At 45.3% G+C, this 16672-nt stretch overlaps 1 protein-coding gene and 1 non-coding gene across 2 annotated transcripts in view; both read left to right on the plus strand.

The window, feature by feature from the left end:
- The window catches only part of ARMC9 (armadillo repeat containing 9), a 179343-nt gene that overhangs the window by 135122 nt on the left and 27549 nt on the right, over positions 1 to 16672 (plus strand). The window contains exon 19 of the mRNA XM_052664338.1: positions 6571 to 6675. Coding sequence (XP_052520298.1) covers positions 6571 to 6675 — 105 coding nt within the window. The remainder of the gene's footprint in view (positions 1 to 6570; positions 6676 to 16672) is intronic.
- LOC128044111 (U6 spliceosomal RNA) lies at positions 2739 to 2845 on the plus strand. Its single transcript, XR_008199080.1, has one exon. It is a non-coding gene; the product is annotated as a U6 spliceosomal RNA (small nuclear RNA).

The following is a 16672-nucleotide window of genomic DNA, read 5'->3' on the forward strand; positions in this document are numbered from 1 at the left end:
TGTGCTTATTTGTCATCCACATGTCCTCTTTAGTGAAATGTCTCTTCATATATTTGCCCATTTTCTAATTGGACTGTTTGGGGGACTTACTGTTGAGTTTTGAGAGTTCTTTATATATTTTATATATTTAGATACTAGTCCTTTTTCAGATACATGGTTTCCAAATATTTTCTCCCTGTCTATAGCTTTTCTTTTTGTCCTCTCAACAGGGTCTTTCAGAGAACAAAAGCTTTTAAAATTTCAATAAAACTCCCACTTATCAAATTTTCCTTTTGTACTTCAAGTATAAGAACCCTTTGCTTTGCCATAGATCCTAAAGATTTTCTCCTGTTTTTTTTTCTGATGATTTGATAGTTTTGCATGTAAGTCCATAGTCCATTTGGAGTTATCTTTTTATATATAAGGTGTGAGAATTAGTGTAAGGTTCATTTTTTTCCCTGTGCATATCCAGTTGCTCCAGCACTCCTTATTGAAAAGACTGTCCTTCCTCTGTTGAGTTACTTTTGCATCTTTGTCAAAAATCAGTTGGACATATTTGTGTAGGTCTGTTTTGAAGTTCTCTATTCTGTCCAGTTGATCTGTATGTCCCTCTCTCTGCCAGTATCAAGATTATCAATCGTAATTCTAGTACATGCATAATGTCAACTGGAAAAAAAATGCACAGCCTAAACGTTAAGAGTTATGTTTTATTTGGGACCTTCCTGAGGACTATAGCCTGAGAGACAGCCTCTCAGACAGCTCTGAAGAATTGTTCCAAAGAGATAAGGGAGGAGCCAGCTATAATAGGAATTTTACTAGACATCTCAAGTTAATGATTTTAGTGCTTTTCTGTGTCTGGGAAGATGCAAGTGTCTGGACTTGTTGAAATTACTCCTGTGATAGTCATCTTAACTGTGTAGAACCAGCTTCACTGGCTGATAGCTCTGTGAGTACTGATGGCTTCCCCAGTGACTCAGTGGTCAAGAATCCACCTGCAATGCAGGGGATGTGGCTGGAGCCATGGATTCAATCCCTGGGCCAAGAAGATCCCCTGGAGAAGGAAATGGCAACCCACTCCAGTACTCTTGCCTGGGAAATCGCATGGACAAAGGAGCCTGGTGGGCTACAGTCCATGGGCTCACAGGAGTTGAATCGAGCTTAGTAACTAGGTACACACACATCCTTCATTTACTGAAATAACAGGCAGTGATCTTTGTCAACAATAATGTCCTGAAATCTAGTAAACTGATTCCTCTCCCTTATTCTTCTTTTTCAAAATTATCTTAGCTATTCGACTTCCTTTGTCCTTCCATATAAATCTTAGCATAGTCTTGGGTCCATCTACAGAAAAATCCTGCTGGAATTTTTATAGAAACTACATGGAACTTATATATCAACTTGGGGAGAACTGACATTTTAACTATGTTGGGTTTCTTTTTTCAATATGTATTTATTTATTTGGCTGTGTTAGTTCTTAGCTGCAGCAAATGGGATCTTTGTTGCATCAGGCATACGAACCTCTAGCTGTGGCATGCAGGTCCCAGAGTGCTTGGGCTCTGTAGTTGCCAGGCATGGGCTTAGTTGCTCCTCTGCATGTAGGATCTTAGTTCCCAAACCAGGGATCAAACCTGCATCCCCTTCATTGCAAGGTGGATTCTTAATCACTGGACCACCAGGGAAGTTCTATGTTGGGTTTCTAATTCATGAACAAGATTTGTCTTTCCATTTATTTAAACCTTTTTGATTTCTTTCATTAGTGTTTTGTAGTTCTCAGCATACAAGTCCTATACATATTTGGTTAGATTTATACCCAAGTATTTCTTCCCAGGTGGCTCAAGTGGTAAAGAATCTGCCTACCAATGCAGGAGGCACAGGGGTTGCAGATTCGATCCCTGGGTTGGGAAGATCCCATGGAGAAGGAAATGGCAACCCACTCAAGTGTCCTTGCCTGGAAAATCCCATGGACAGAGAGGAGCCTGGCAGACTACGGTCCACAGAATCACAAAGAGTTGGACATGACTGAGTATACATCCACACACTTCTTTTTATGAAGATATTATCATTGTCTAGTTTTGGTACCAGGGTAATGCATAAAATGAATTAGGAAATATTTCTTCCTCTTCTGTTTTCTGGAGAACATTGTATAAAATTGATGTTCTGTTCAGTTCAATCGCTCAGTCCTGTCTGACTCTTTGCGACGCTATGGACTGTAGCACGCCAGGCTTCCCTGTCTATCACCAACTCCCAGAGCTTGCTCAAACTCATGTCCATCCAGTCAGTGATGCCATCCAACCATCTCATCCTGTTGTCCCCTTCTCCTCCTGCCCTCAATCTTTCCCAGTATCAGGGTCTTTTCCAAGGAGTCAGTTATTTGCATTAGGTGGCCAAAGTATTGGAGTTTCAGCTTTAGTATCAGTCCTTCCAATGAATATTCGGGACTGATTTTCTTTAGGATTGACTGGTTTGATCGCCTTGCAGTGCAAGAGACTCTCAAGAGTCTTCTCCAACACCGCAGTTCAAAAGCATCAATTCTTTGGCGCTCAGCTTTCTTTATAGTCCAACTCTCACATTCATACATGACTACTGGAAAAATCATAGCTTTGACTAGATGGACCCTTGTTGGCAAAGTAATGTCTCTGCTTTTTAATATGCTGTCCAGGTTGGTCATAGCTTTTCTTCCAAGGAGCAAGCATCTTTTAATTTCATGGCTGCAGTCACCACCTGCAGTGATTTTGGAGCCCAAGAAAATAAAATCTGTCATGCTCACTTCAGCAGCACATATACTAAAATTGGAACGATACAGAGAAGATTAGCATGGCCCCTGCACAAGGATGACATGCAAATTCGTGAAGTGTTCCATATTTTTAGAAACTATAAAACTCCTAGAGGAAAACATAGGCAAAACACTCTCTGACATAAATCACAGCAGGATCTTCTATGACCCACCTCCCAGAGTAATGGAAATAAAAGCAAAAATAAACAAATGGGACCTAATTAAACTTAAAAGCTTTTGCACAATGAAGGAAACTGTAAGCAAGGTGAAAAGACAGCCTTCAGAATAGGAGAAAATAATAGCAAATGAAACAACTGACAAAGAATTAGTCTCTAAAATATACAAGCAGCTCCTGCAGCTCAATTCCAGAAAAGTAAATGACCCAATCAAAAAATGGGCCAAAGAACTAAACAAACATTTCTCCAAAGAAGACATACAGATGGCTAACAAACACATGAAAAGATGCTCAACATCAATCATTATCAGAGAAATCCAAATCAAAACCACAATGAGGTACCATCTCACGCCAGTCAGAATGGCTGCATCCAAAAGTCTACCAACAATAGATGCTGGAGATGGTGCAGAGAAAAGGGAACCCTCTTATACTGTTGGTGGGAATACAAACTAGTACAGCCTCTATGGAAAATAGTGTGGAGATTCCTTAAAAAACTGGAAGTAGAACTGCCATGTGACCCAGCAATCCCACTGCTGGGCATACACACTGAGGAAACCAGAATTGAAAGAGACACGTGTACCCCAATGTTCATTGCAGCACTGTTTATAATAGCCAGGACATGGAAGCAACCTAGATGTCCATCTGCAGACGAATGGATAAGAAAGCTGTGGTACATATACACAATGGAATATTACTCAGCCATCAAAAAGAATACATTTGAATCAGTTCTAATGAGGTGGATGAAACTGAAACCTATTATACAGAGTGAAGTAAATCAGAAAGAAAAACACCAGTACAGTATACTAATGCATATATATGGAATTTAGAAAGATGGTAACAATGACCCTATATGCAAGACAGCAAAAGAAACAGAGATGTAACGAACAGTCTTTTGGACTCTCTGGGAGAAGGCAAGGGTGGGATGATTTGAGAGAATAGCACTGAAATATGTATATTATCATATGTGAAACAGATTGCCAGCCCAGGTTCCATGCATGAGACAGGGTGCTCAGGGCTGGTGCACTGGGATGACCCTGAGGGATGGGATGGGAGGGAGGTGGGAGGGGGGTTCAGAATGGGGAACACATGTACACCCATGGCTGATTCATGTCAATGCATGGCAAAAACCACTACAATATTGTAATTAGCCTCCAATTAAAATAAATAAATTTTTTAAAATAAAAATAAAATCTATCACTGTTTCCATTGTTTCCCCGTCTATTTGCCATGAAGTGATGTTACTTTTTTTTCAAAAGTCTGATAGAATTCTCCAGTGAAACTATGTGGGCCTGGAGATTTCTTTGGGGGAGATTGTAAAATTATGAATTCAATTTTCTTAATAGTTATAGGGTTACTCAGGTTATGAGAATATAATAATTTGTGTTTCTTATCTAAATTTTCAAATTTATGTACAGTTGCTCATAGTAGTCCCTATTATCCTTTTTTAAAATTTATTTTTAATTGGAAGGTAATTGCTTTACAATGTTGTATTGGTTTCTGCCATACAACAATGTGAATCAGCCATAAATATACATACCCCTTCTCTCTTGAACCTCCCTCCCACCCCTTTTGATGTCTGCAGGTCTCTATTTCATACCTGATATCAGTAACTTACATCTCTTTTCTTTGTCAGTCTCACTAGAGGTTTGACAATGATATTCATCTTTTCAGAGCCGGCTTGTAGTTTCACCAATTTTCTCTTTTGTTTTCTGTTTTCCTTTTCATTGATTCCTGCTCTTCTCTCTATTGTTGCCTTCGTTTTGCTTGCCCTGGGTTTACTTTGTTCTTCCTTTTCTATGCTCTTGAGACTTGCTGGGGTTTTTTTAATTGTTGTTTTAATATTTATTTTTATTTATTTATTTATTTGGAGTCTCAGTTGCAGCACATGGGATCTTCGATCTTTATTGCAGCATTCAGGATCTTTTTAGCTGCAGCATGTGGGACCCAGTTCACACCCAGGTGCCCTGCAACGGGAGCTCGGAGTGTTGGCCACTGGACCACCAGGGAAACCCCAAGACTTTGTTTCTTTCATTTGTTTCAAAAGTGTTTGTGATTGCTCACTGAAGCATTTTTATGATGGATCCTTTAAATTTTTTTCAGATAATTCTAACATCTCTGTATCCTGATATTGGCATCTATCGTTGTTCTCTTAATTCAGTTTGAGAACTCTGATGCCTGGTATGAGTGATTTTTTAAACCCCGATACTTTGGATACTGTGTGATGAAACTTTTGTCTTACGTAAATCTTCTGTTTTATCTGGCTTCCTCTGATGTTGCTCTGGCAGGGGAGCAGAGGCTCCTCTTCATTACTGTTAGAAGTGCGTAAAAGTCCAGATTCTGCCCGTGGTCTCTGTGGAGACCCAGTGGAGGGGGAGCGGGGAGGAGACTCCTCGTTAGTGCAGAATGGGGGTGGGGGTTCTCCATCCCTGCGAGGCTTCTGCCATAGGAACGGCGCATTACTGCTCCCCACACGGCCCCCCGACACCGCAGGAGCGTGGAGAGACAAGGCAGTGGTGGATATCTGGAGTCTCACCAGGGCTCCTCTGACCCCATCCCCAGTTGGGGGACAGGACATCTCACTACCGCCAAGTGGGGGTGGAAGTCCAGGCTCTCCACCAGGTCCCTTCTCTCCCTGGTGCGGGGGTGTGGAGTGGCTCATTACCACCCAGCAGAGTCAAAACTCCCCCTCCCTACTTGTCCTTCTCTGATATCACCCCCCCCCCCAACAGTGATGTCACAGCCTGGCGAGGGCAGAAGTCCCAGCTCCTTTGCTGGTGTGCTTGGGGGTTGGTTGGGCAGGAGGGGTGACAGTGTTTGCTCCAGTGTCTGCTTAGTGTCTAAAAGTCCCATCACACTGGGCACCCCCCTTTGCTGATTCTTTGGCTAGAGAGGGCAAGCGTTTGTCTTCCCATTCTCATTTCTGGGTTGCTGCCTTCTTCAACGCCAAGCCTAGAATCTCTAAGGCAAAAAGTAAAGCCGGGGACTCACCACCTTTCATTCCTTGTGTCCCAGAACAGCCAGCCAGTCTGCCTCCTCCTCGCCACCTTTCAGGGTCTCCTAGGTTTATTTCGTACATAATGTCCAGTATTTTTGGTTTTGCTTAGTGGGAGCAACAGGGGAAAAGATGTCCACTGCTTCTTCTTGGAAGCAGAACAACTCTTATCTTTTTATTGAGTCTTTTCACTTACAGACTGTAAACTTCATGAGAAGAACAAGCCTACAGTATACAGTTTTGTATCCCCTGTAAGGCCTGTGCATATGGAGGGGCTTATTAGTTATTTGTAGGCTGGCTGGTTCACATGGTCTTCCATTGAACATTCTGAGAACTGTAACTAGGAGAGACCGTTCTGAGACAACATTCTGAGAACTGTAACTAGGAGAGACCGTTCAGTAGCATCTTGTTGAATCTGTTCCCACCTGTGGTCATGGAAGTGGTCATTAGGCATGAGACTTCTTAAAGAGGTGGGTTGGCATTTTCCTTTTCATCTTCACGGAGGTCATGAGCAGAGGGCATTCTGCCCTTGAGACCCTTGATGCCAACCCAAGGCCCTCCCATTTCACGACTGGTGGCCGCTCAGAGAGCCACCCTCTGGGGACTTGCCAGCGGGGTCAGAGCTCTCACTTCATGTCTCCTTTGAAACAGGAGGACCATGACACTATGGAAGCTGATCTGGACAAGGACGAACTGATCCAACCCCAGCTTGGAGAGCTCTCGGGGGAGAAGCTTCTGACCACGGAGTACTTGGGAGTAAGTACCATGTGAAGGAAGTGGGGACCCCATAATAGAAAGGAGAGATGGGCTGTTGATGGACTTAAGTGTTTACAGTAACACACGAGGATTTGGCTTGATCTGTTATGATACTGGGTTTATGAGAAGTTCCGTCATGGCCGGCTTGCTTCCAGGGGCCCTAAAGGGCACAGTGGCCCTAGTTACTATCCTAAACAGACCCACTGGCAAACAGAAGGCGGTTAGAGTATAGCTAAAAGGCACACTCTAGAGCCTTCGCAATGTCTAAAGGTATGCTCGTCCTTGTGTGTGTGCATGCGTGCTAAGTCACTTCAGTTGTGTCCACCTCTTTGTGACCCTATGGACTGTAGCCCACCTATCCATGGGACTCTCCAGGCATTCTTGCTGTGCTCTCCTTCAGGGGGTCTTCCCAACCCAGGGATCAAATCTATGTCTCCTGCATTGGCAGGCAGGTTCTTACCACTAGCACCACCTGGGAAGCCCCATGCCCATCCTTGCTGCTGCTGCTAAGTCACTTCAGTTGTGTCCGACTCTGTGCGACCCCATAGACGGCAGCCCACCAGGCTCCCCAGTCCCTGGGATTCTCCAGGCAAGAACACTGGAGTGGGTTGCCATTTCCTTCTCCAATGTCCATCCTTAGGAGTAATCATTTACCCATCTAGATCCTTGGGTTTTTTGTGCCTTCTCTATGAGAAGGGAAGACTGCTGCAGGTTTGTCAGTCATCAGCAAACAGTCCAGTTCAGTTCAGTCGCTCAGTCATGTCCGACTCTTTGTCGACCCCATGACTGCAGCATGCCAGGCCTCCCTGTCCATCACCAACTCCCGGAGCTTGCTCAAACTCATGTCCATCGAGTCGATGATGCCATCCAACCATCTCATCCTCTATCATCCCCTTCTCCTCCTGCCTTCATCAGGGGATTTCCCAAGGAGTCAGTTCTTCACATCAGGTGGCCAAAGTATTAGAGTTGCAGCTTCAGCATCAGTCCTTCCAATGAGTATTCAAGACTGATTTCCTTTAGGATTGACTGGTTGGATCTCCTTGCAGTCCAAGGGACTCTTAAGAGTCTTCTCCAACACCACAGTTCAAAAGCATCATTTCTTTGGCACTCAGCTTTCTTTATATAGTCCAGCTCTCACATCCATGCATGACTACTGGAAAAACCATAACTTTGACTAGATGGACCAGCACATAGGGGATGGCCAAAACCATCAGACCAGATGAAGTCACCCACTGAGGCAGAAGGTGGACGGGGAGGGGGACGAGGCTGAATACACAGGGCCCACCAGCACATCGGGAGTAGGGGAAGACGAAAGGTGGCCCCTGAGATGGACAGAAAGGTGAATAGTCAGAGAGGCTTGAGGAGAACCAGGAGAAAACAGTGCTGTGGAAAACAGGAGGGAGAGATCTTTCCAGATGGGTTGAGTAGTCAATCAAAGCTTTGAGAGGCCTGTGGAGTCACACGTTTGTGAGGGGCCATGATCTGAGCTCCCCAAAGACTCTGCTGCTGTGGGACCCACGGGGTAGGTGTGAGTTGGGGGAGCTACCGATTGGCTGGGAGAGGATGGCAGCGTCACGGAACCTCGATCCAAGAGTGCACGGGTGAGCAGTGGGTGCTCAAAGCTAAGATCTGAAAGGAGGACCAGATGCAAAGATTGAGGCCAGCTCAGACTGAAGCCCCGTGACGGACAGCTGAGCACATGGGAGTGAAGGTTTTAAAAGGGACTCCTGAAATTCTGATGCTGGTGGTTGACTGGGTCAGTTACGTGGACCCTGAAGTCTCCTCAGATTGGGCAGGTCAGCATTGGAGCTGGGAGCCAGGCTCTGAACAGCTGAAGCAGAGGCAGTGACTTGGGAAGGAAAAAGATGGTGGGTGCAGGTGCGTGCGCTTTCACAGGGGCAGGCGGAAGCAGAAAGCCTGTCCATTCCCCTTGCTGCCCCACCCAGGCCCTCATCACCTCGTCCTGAGCGCTGGTCTCCCTGGTCACCTCATTGTGGAATTTCCAGGGGCTCCCGGCTGGAGCCAGTGTATGCTGGCAGAACTTGAGTTTGGAGGACAGCCAAGGGCTGGGCATGAGAGCATTGATGGTAAGGGGTTTGGAGTTTGCCCTGCATGAGCTGGGAGGTTGTCAGAGGGCGCAGAGCAGGGGAGTGACTCAGTTTGAGTCATGTTTCACTACATTAACTTCTGTTTTCACTCGGGCTGCTTTGTGAAGCAGGGCACAGAGGGCCAAGAGTGGATGAAAGAAGGGAGATGACGTCGGAAGCTGGGGGACCACTGGCCCCCAGTCATGGACAAGCACCACTACCCCTCAGAACGACTCAGGGATCAAAGGACCCTAACTGACCGCAGATGGAGGTCAAGCGGGGAGGTGCTCGAGAAGGGCGGGGAGTGAGGCACCCGGGTTCCGAACTGATGATGGGGGTCGTTGAGCCCTGACATCTGGGAGGACACTGGCTTTGTCAGGAAAGACGGAGCAGCACGGGAGAGGATGTGCGTGTTGAAGAGCAAGATGGTGAGAAAAGCAGAAGGCACGCTAGGGGGGCTTCTCTGGAGGGTGGTGGTGGAGCTGTTGAGAACACAGCCCTCAGATGCTGGGTCTTCCCAGCACACAAGCAGGGATGTTCAGACGGAAACCCCACCACGGCCCCTTCCCTAATAGCTTTTAGCACCTCTGCACAATGAAATGCCGTGGCTGAGATGTTAACTTGTCAACTGAAGATTTTTAACAGCACCAACAAAAACAAGACCCTGAACATGCTGTGACTCCCAGCTGGGTCATGCAGGTTGGCAAGACGCAGAAGGGACAGAGTTTTGAAATCAGCCAGTGGCCCAACTTAATGGCATCCGGAAATGGCGTCACTTTACCACAGTCTGTAGTTCTAAATCTCCTTAATGCATATGTACTGTTCTTTTTACCAGAAGGAAATATTTAGAAAAGTTGCACACGTGCCTGTTTATCTCATCGGTGTCAGTCTGTTTTCAGTGGCAATGTGAGTGGTAAGAATGAAGTACAGAAAGAACTCAGTACAGAGACGGGAAGCCCCAGTGTATTTGTACTGGAGGGCTTCAAATAACAGAAATGTGTTCTGTCCCGGTTCTGGAGGCCAGAAATCCAAAATCAAGTTGTCCCACAGCCCTTCTGGCTCTTGCAGCTTCTGGCAGCTTCAGGCCCTCTTTGACTTGTGTCTGTGGACCTCCACATTCTACCTCCATCTCCAATAACCGTCTCCTTTTCTCTTTATGTTCTCTCTCTTTAAAAAAAAAAAAAAATTATTTGCCTGTGCTGGGTCTTAGTTGTGGCACTTGGAATCTTTTTTTTAGTTGCGGCATGTGGGATCTAGTTCCCTAACCAGGGATCGAACCCAGGCTCCCTGCCTTGGGAGCACAAAGTCATAGCCACTGGACCACCAGGGAAGTCCCTGTGTTCCCTCTGTCTCTTATAATGACCATCACTGGATTGATATAATGACCATCATTCTTATAATGACTGTCACTGGATTGAGGATAATCTAAGATAGAGTCCATGCGGTTGCAGAGAGGCAGACATGACCTAGTAACTAAACAACAGCAACAACTTAACTACAATTTGCAAAGACTCTTTATCCAAACCAAGCCACATATGTCCAGGTTCCTGGGATTAGTACCTGGACAGACCTGTGAGCGGCCACCATGCCACCCACCAGGCCCAGTCACCAGAGGATCCCCTGTGGAAGCACTGTAAAGTTTTTATTAGAGAACTTACTGTCAAGCAATAATTCCTGAGGTTATACGTATACCCTCTGTTTGTGTCTTAGTTTCTGAGATCTCCTTAGCTGCCCTTAGTCACCCGGTCTTTTTCTTTTTTTTATTTGGCTGTGCCGGGTTTTAGTTGCACCATGTGGGATCTGGGATCCTTACCTGTGACGTGGAAACTCTTAGTTGTGGCATGTGGGATCTAGTTCCCTGACCAGGGATCAAACCCCAGGCCCCATGCATTGGGAGCACGGAATCTTAGCCCCTGGACCACCAGAGAAGTCCCAGACACCCAGTCCTGATTTGAAATTGGCAGCTGGCCAGCACTGCAGCTCCCCTCACCTGCTCCCCTTGGTCTCTGGTGGTTCACACTAGGGCGGGTTGGTTGGGGGGCGCCCTGTACGCTGTTCACATGGGGGCTGCTAACTGCTTGTGCTGAAGGAGGGAACCTGCCAGAGATAGGAGTTGCATTTCCCTAGGGAATGTGCCCCCAAAGCACAACTTGTACCTCCCATTCTGATGTACCAGGGCGATCTATCAAGATCAGTAGAAAAATGTTGACTTTTTTGAAAACTGTATTCAAAAAAATTTTATTGAACCCGAGTCATTTGCTGAACATTCCGCAGAATCCTAGAGAAGTCTGACAAGCTGTTATCTTCCAGAAGTTTATAAAAGAGGACACAGAGCAGAGAAGCCTGGGCTATTGATGAGGGCTGGAGATAACAGGGAGGAATGATCAGGGGGTTGATGGTTCTCGTCCTGGGTGGCTGGCCCAGGGCTTCTCATTGAATGTGGGTTCACATAGAATCTAGGCCCCATCCCAGATCCCCTTACCATAATCTCAGGAGTGGTTATTGTACACACCAGTGACTAAGAAACTGCTATGTTGAGGGTGAGGATGGAGTACGAGGGTGGCTCCCCCCTCCCCCTCAGGGTGTTCTGAGAGTGAAAGGAAGCCCTCTCCTAGGATTCCTGTACTCATGGCTCCTCCCCTTCTGAGCACTGATGGGCACCCCTGAACCCTACAAGGCCGCACTCGCTGCCTGTCCGCACCCCCTCAAGGATAAGCAGACAGCACTGAGCGCTGCAGAGCCTGGGGGCCATGAAAATACTGACGACCACAGGGAGCTCAGAGAGTCCCTGAGAATAGCAGTGGTCACATCAAATGTATCCTTTACTCATAATTCTGGTGAAGAACAGCACCCTTTTGTGTCTCTTCTTCAGTAGCAGGGCAAGATTGATGACTTGCCAACTTCTGCGTGCTTGGTTATGTCTAAATTTTTAAAAATCATCCATACTATGCCAAATAAGTCTTAATTAAATAAGTCTTAATTAATAATTCTTAATTCAGAATCATCCATACTATGCCACTTAATGCTCAATACCTTGGTTAAAGGGCTGTAGGTATTTTTCATAGAATCTCAGTTTTTTTGTTTTTATTTTGAAGTTTAAATTTATTGTTCAGTTACTTTTAACAACAGTCGTAGGTGTGTCTTAAATTAGTTGGGCATGCGTCCTGGGCCAAGTCCTGTGCTGACTGCTTCACACTTCTGATTGCATTTATTTAATCTTCCCAACCAACAATGGGGTGAATTCTGCTCACATTGCATGTTATAGATGAGGAAGCTGAGGCTGAGAAAGGTTGAGGAACATGCTTAAGTGTTATTTGAGCCTGCTTGCTCTTCACCACTAAGCTGTGCTGTCTTCTGGGAGAGCTGTTGATTTTCCAGTGAACTGTGTTTGAAAGTTTAGAGTCTCTGACTGTATGAAATATTCTAAGTTACTTTATGGTCTAACGCTGTTGTTATTCAGTCGCTAAGTCATGTCAGACTCTTTGAGACCTCATGGACTGCAGCACGCCAGGTTTCCCTGTCCTTCCCCATCTCCTGGAGCTTTCTCAAACTCATGTCCATTGAGTCGATGATGCCATCCAACCATCTCATCCTGTCATTCCATTCTCCTCCTTCCCTCAATCTTTGCCAGCATCAGGGGCTTTTCCAATGAGTTGGCTCTTCACATCAAGTAACCAAAGTACTGGAGCTTCAGCTTCAGCGTCAGTCCTTCCAATGAATATTCAGGATTGATTTCCTTTAGGATTGACTGGTTTGATTTCCTTGCTCTCTAAGGGACTCTCAAGAGTCTTCTGAGAGAAGCACCATAGTTTGAAATCATCAGTTCTTTGGCATTCAACCTTCTTTATGGTCCAGCTCTCACATCTGTACATAACTGCTGGGAAAACTGTAGCTTTGACTAGACGGACCTTTGCTGGCAAAGTGAAGTCTCTGCTTTTTAATATGCTGTCTAGGTTTGTCATAGCTTTTCTTGAAATTGAAGCAACAGCAACGATTTTTAAGCATAGGCTCAGTTTTCAGGGGGGATGCCTGTTGTCAACGCTAACTTCTCCCTTTCCACACTTTCTTATTCCCCCAAGTTCATTTAGTTTTCCAGAGTTCTCTTAAAGAGCTGGCTAAAGCAGGAGTCCTGGCCCCACCCCCACAGAGACAGAGTGTGGCCCTGGCCCTGGGAATCTGCATCTTTACTACACCCTCAGTGCTTCTGCAGCCAGAGTCTGCGCCATGAAACACGCTGCCACGTGTGCAGACCTCCAGGTGAATGGGCCTCCGCACGGGAAGTCGGTGCAGCTTGCCAAGGGGCAGGGCCCAGCCTCCCGGAGACAGGACAGAAGCTGGGGCACCTGCAGCTGACCCTGTCTTACTCAGTCAAAACCAAAACCAGGAAAGGAAGGGCTGTAGTTTCCAAGTTGTTTTTTTTCCTTTTTTTCAAATTTGTCTTCACTTTGGGTTTTTTGTTTTGTCTTGTTAGTATTTATTTATTTGGCTGTGCCGGCTGTTAGTTGCAGTATGCAGGATCTTTAGTTGCAGCACATGGGATCTAGTTCCCCGACCAGGGATCGAACCCAGGCCCCCTGCATTGGGAGTGCCGAGTCTTAGCCACTGAAGCACGAGGGAAGTCCCTGGGGGGCTTTCTACTCACGTTTCCACCTATTATTTGTGCTCTGCCTCACCCTGTGGTTGAAAAGTCAGTTGGAACTAACTTAAAATCCATGTTCTGTGAAAACCCAACCAAATGAGCAGTGAGGAGAGCCCCAGCCCCCAAAGGTTCCAAGTCCTTTTTCTTTTTCAGTTTGTTTCTGGGATTCCTTTTTATGATTACAAATGAAGTACATGCTTATTACTGAAAAGCCAAAAGTAAACATGGCGTAAACAGCCACCGTAATAATTCTGTCCACCCAGCAACAACCACCGCTCCCTCTGTTCTCCTTCCATTATCTCTGTGTCTTATCTTTCCTTTGTCAGTTGGAATTGAGCTCAACTGCAAAGAGCCAGGAATCCAGCCTTACCAGACCCAGGGCTCATCTTTCACCTTCCTTCACCCAGACTATCAGGAAGAAGGGAGCATCCAGGTTTTGTGGGCCCTCCAGTCACAGGGTTGTGGAGGCCTTCTGTGAAACAACACAATATAAAGTTTAGGTATTAAAGTGAGTATCCAGAGTGAGAATTAGAGAAATAAATCACAAATTTAAATTTTAAGAATTGATGAGTCGATAACCAACAAAGATTTACCATATGGCACAGAGAACTTAGACCCAGTATCTTATAATAGCCTATAATAGAAAAGAATCTAAAAAGGAATATATATATGTATAACTGAATCACTTTACTGTCTACCTGAAACTAACACAACATTGTAAATCAACTGTAGTTCCATTTTTTCAAGTAGGTAAAGGAAAAAAAAAAAAAAAATGACAGGTACCAACATCAGAAAAATAATGTTTTATTAACTAGTGGCTTGCCACACGCTGTTGAGGTAATCTGCATGGGTTGGAAAAGAATTTCCAGATACAGAGCATTTCAGAAGGCAGTGATTTTACTAAGAACAAAGAGCAGAGATCATGTGGGCACTGCGAGCACAGTGGACCAACCTCCTGACAGACCAGGGAGAGTTGACAGTTTTCGTGGGTTAGTAGTCGACTTTTATAGCCTCAAAACAAAGAAAATTCCTGCTGGAAGGTTGGCATTAGGTGATTGGTTAGGGCACTGTAGGGTGACTACCGGGGTGGGCATCTTTGCCTAATTTGGGGTCAGGAAGCCTGCTGGTGATGATCACCGGGGCTTTTGGCAGTGGTTACAAAGGGGCTCCATCCACTTTAGAGGGGACCTGGGTTCTGAGCTCCACTTCTGAGGCCTTGGTGCAGGGCCTTGCACCTGTGGCCTTGGGGCAGGACTCCACACATGCTTCATAGTTTTCTTTCTGGATATTTTTTGTTTTATGCTCTTTGATTGCTTCTACATATGTGAGGAGTTTGTAATATTTCCTACAGTGAAAGAAAAGAAGTTTTATTTCTTATTATTGAGAGATTAGACATTTTTCTCTCGACTTCACAGTTTTTGGTAATGCTATGTAAATTTTTAGGATTTCTATTAAATTTGAGAAAACCTTCCTCAAACTTCTGAAAATGGAAGACTAGGGACACTTCAAGTTTCCTTGCGCACCAACTCTTCATAAATACTCTGATGACCCAGGGAATTCCTTGTAGTAGCTTCTACACCAGGACAGCTCACCATTGTTTGGCTATGCACAGAAGCGACTGAGAATGATATTTCTCATTAAACCCAAATTGTATGTCACCTGGGTTCAACAACCCCTTAGCTAAGTTCCAAATTGTCTTTGGGCATTCTAATACCGTGTGGGGAGGTATAACAGCAGAAGTTGGAGTAGAAAGGAACAGCGCTCTTCAGTACAGTTCAGTTCAGTTCAGTCGCTCAGTCGTGTCCGACTCTGCGACCCCATGAATCGCAGCACGCCAGGCCTCTCTGTCCATCACCAACTCCCGGAGTTCACTCAAATTTCACATCCATCAGTGATGCCATCCAGCCATCTCATCCTCTGTCGTCCCCTTTTGCTCCTGCCCCCAATCCCTCCCAGCATCAGAGTCTTTTCCAATGAGTCAACTCTTCGCATGAGGTGGCCAAAGTACTGGAGTTTCAGCTTTAGCATCATTCCTTCCAAAGAATACCCAGGACTGATCTCCTTCAGAATGGACTGATTGGATTTCCTTGCAGTCCAAGGGACTCTCAAGAGTCTTCTCCAACACCACAGTTCAAACGCATCAGTTCTTCGGCGCTCAGCTTTCTTCACAGTCCAACTCTCACATCCATACATGACCATTGGAAAAACCATAGCCTTGACTAGACGGACCTTTGTTGGCAAAGTAATGTCTCTGCTTTTGAATATGCTATCTAGGTTAGTCATAAGTTTCCTTCCAAGGAGTAAGCGTCTTTTAATTTCATGGCTGCAATCACCATCTGCAGTGATTTTGGAGCCCCCCAAAATAAAGTCTGACACTGTTTCCCCATCTATTTGCCATGAAGTGATGGGACCAGATGCCATGATCTTCGTTTTCCGAATGTTGAGCTTTAAGCCAACTTTTTCACTCTCCTCTTTCACTTTCATCAAGAGGCTTTTTAGTTCCTCTTCACTTTCTGCCATAAGGGTGGTGTCATCTGCATATCTGATGTTACTGATATTTCTCCCAGCAATCTTGATTCCAGCTTGTGCTTCTTCCAGCCCAGCGTTTCTCATGTACTCTGCATATAAGTTAAATAAGCAGGGTTGACATGACTGCAATTAAAACTTGCTACTTTTGCAAATTTTACAAAAACATGTGACTGTTTGAACACATTGCTAGGGTTCCAAAGCTCCATCTGGAGACCTCCATTTACTGTTTACTGGTCAGAGCTGGGTCCCATGGCCCTTAGCTGCAAGGGGTCTGAAAAGGTGTTTTTAAAAGTAGGCGCATTTCTGGGCCAACAAAATCAGAAGGCTGTTGGTCAAGAGAGAGAGAATGAGTATTGAGTGGACAGCTAGCAGTGTCCCCTTCAGCTTCCAGGACTTTCTCTGTGTGTATAGATAGACAGGTGTATTATGTGCCTGTATTTTCTTACAAAAATGCATACTGTTTAGAACATGCCATAATTGCTTTAAGTGATTTCACCAGTACTCAAAAACTAGTACTGGGAAATTTTTTTTTACATAAATTGATACATGTTGACCATCTTTTGCTACAGAACAAATTGTTGTTGTTATTCAGTCACTCAGTCGTGGACTGAGCGTGGACTGCAGCACGCCAGGCTTCCCTCTCCTTCACTATCTCCTGGAGTTTGCTCAAACTCCTGTCCATTGAATCGGCAATACCATCCAACTATCTCATCCTCTGCTGCCCTTTTTTTGCCTTCAATCT

This window comes from Budorcas taxicolor, chromosome 2 (genome assembly GCF_023091745.1).
Source record: "Budorcas taxicolor isolate Tak-1 chromosome 2, Takin1.1, whole genome shotgun sequence".
NCBI lineage: Eukaryota > Metazoa > Chordata > Mammalia > Artiodactyla > Bovidae > Budorcas > Budorcas taxicolor.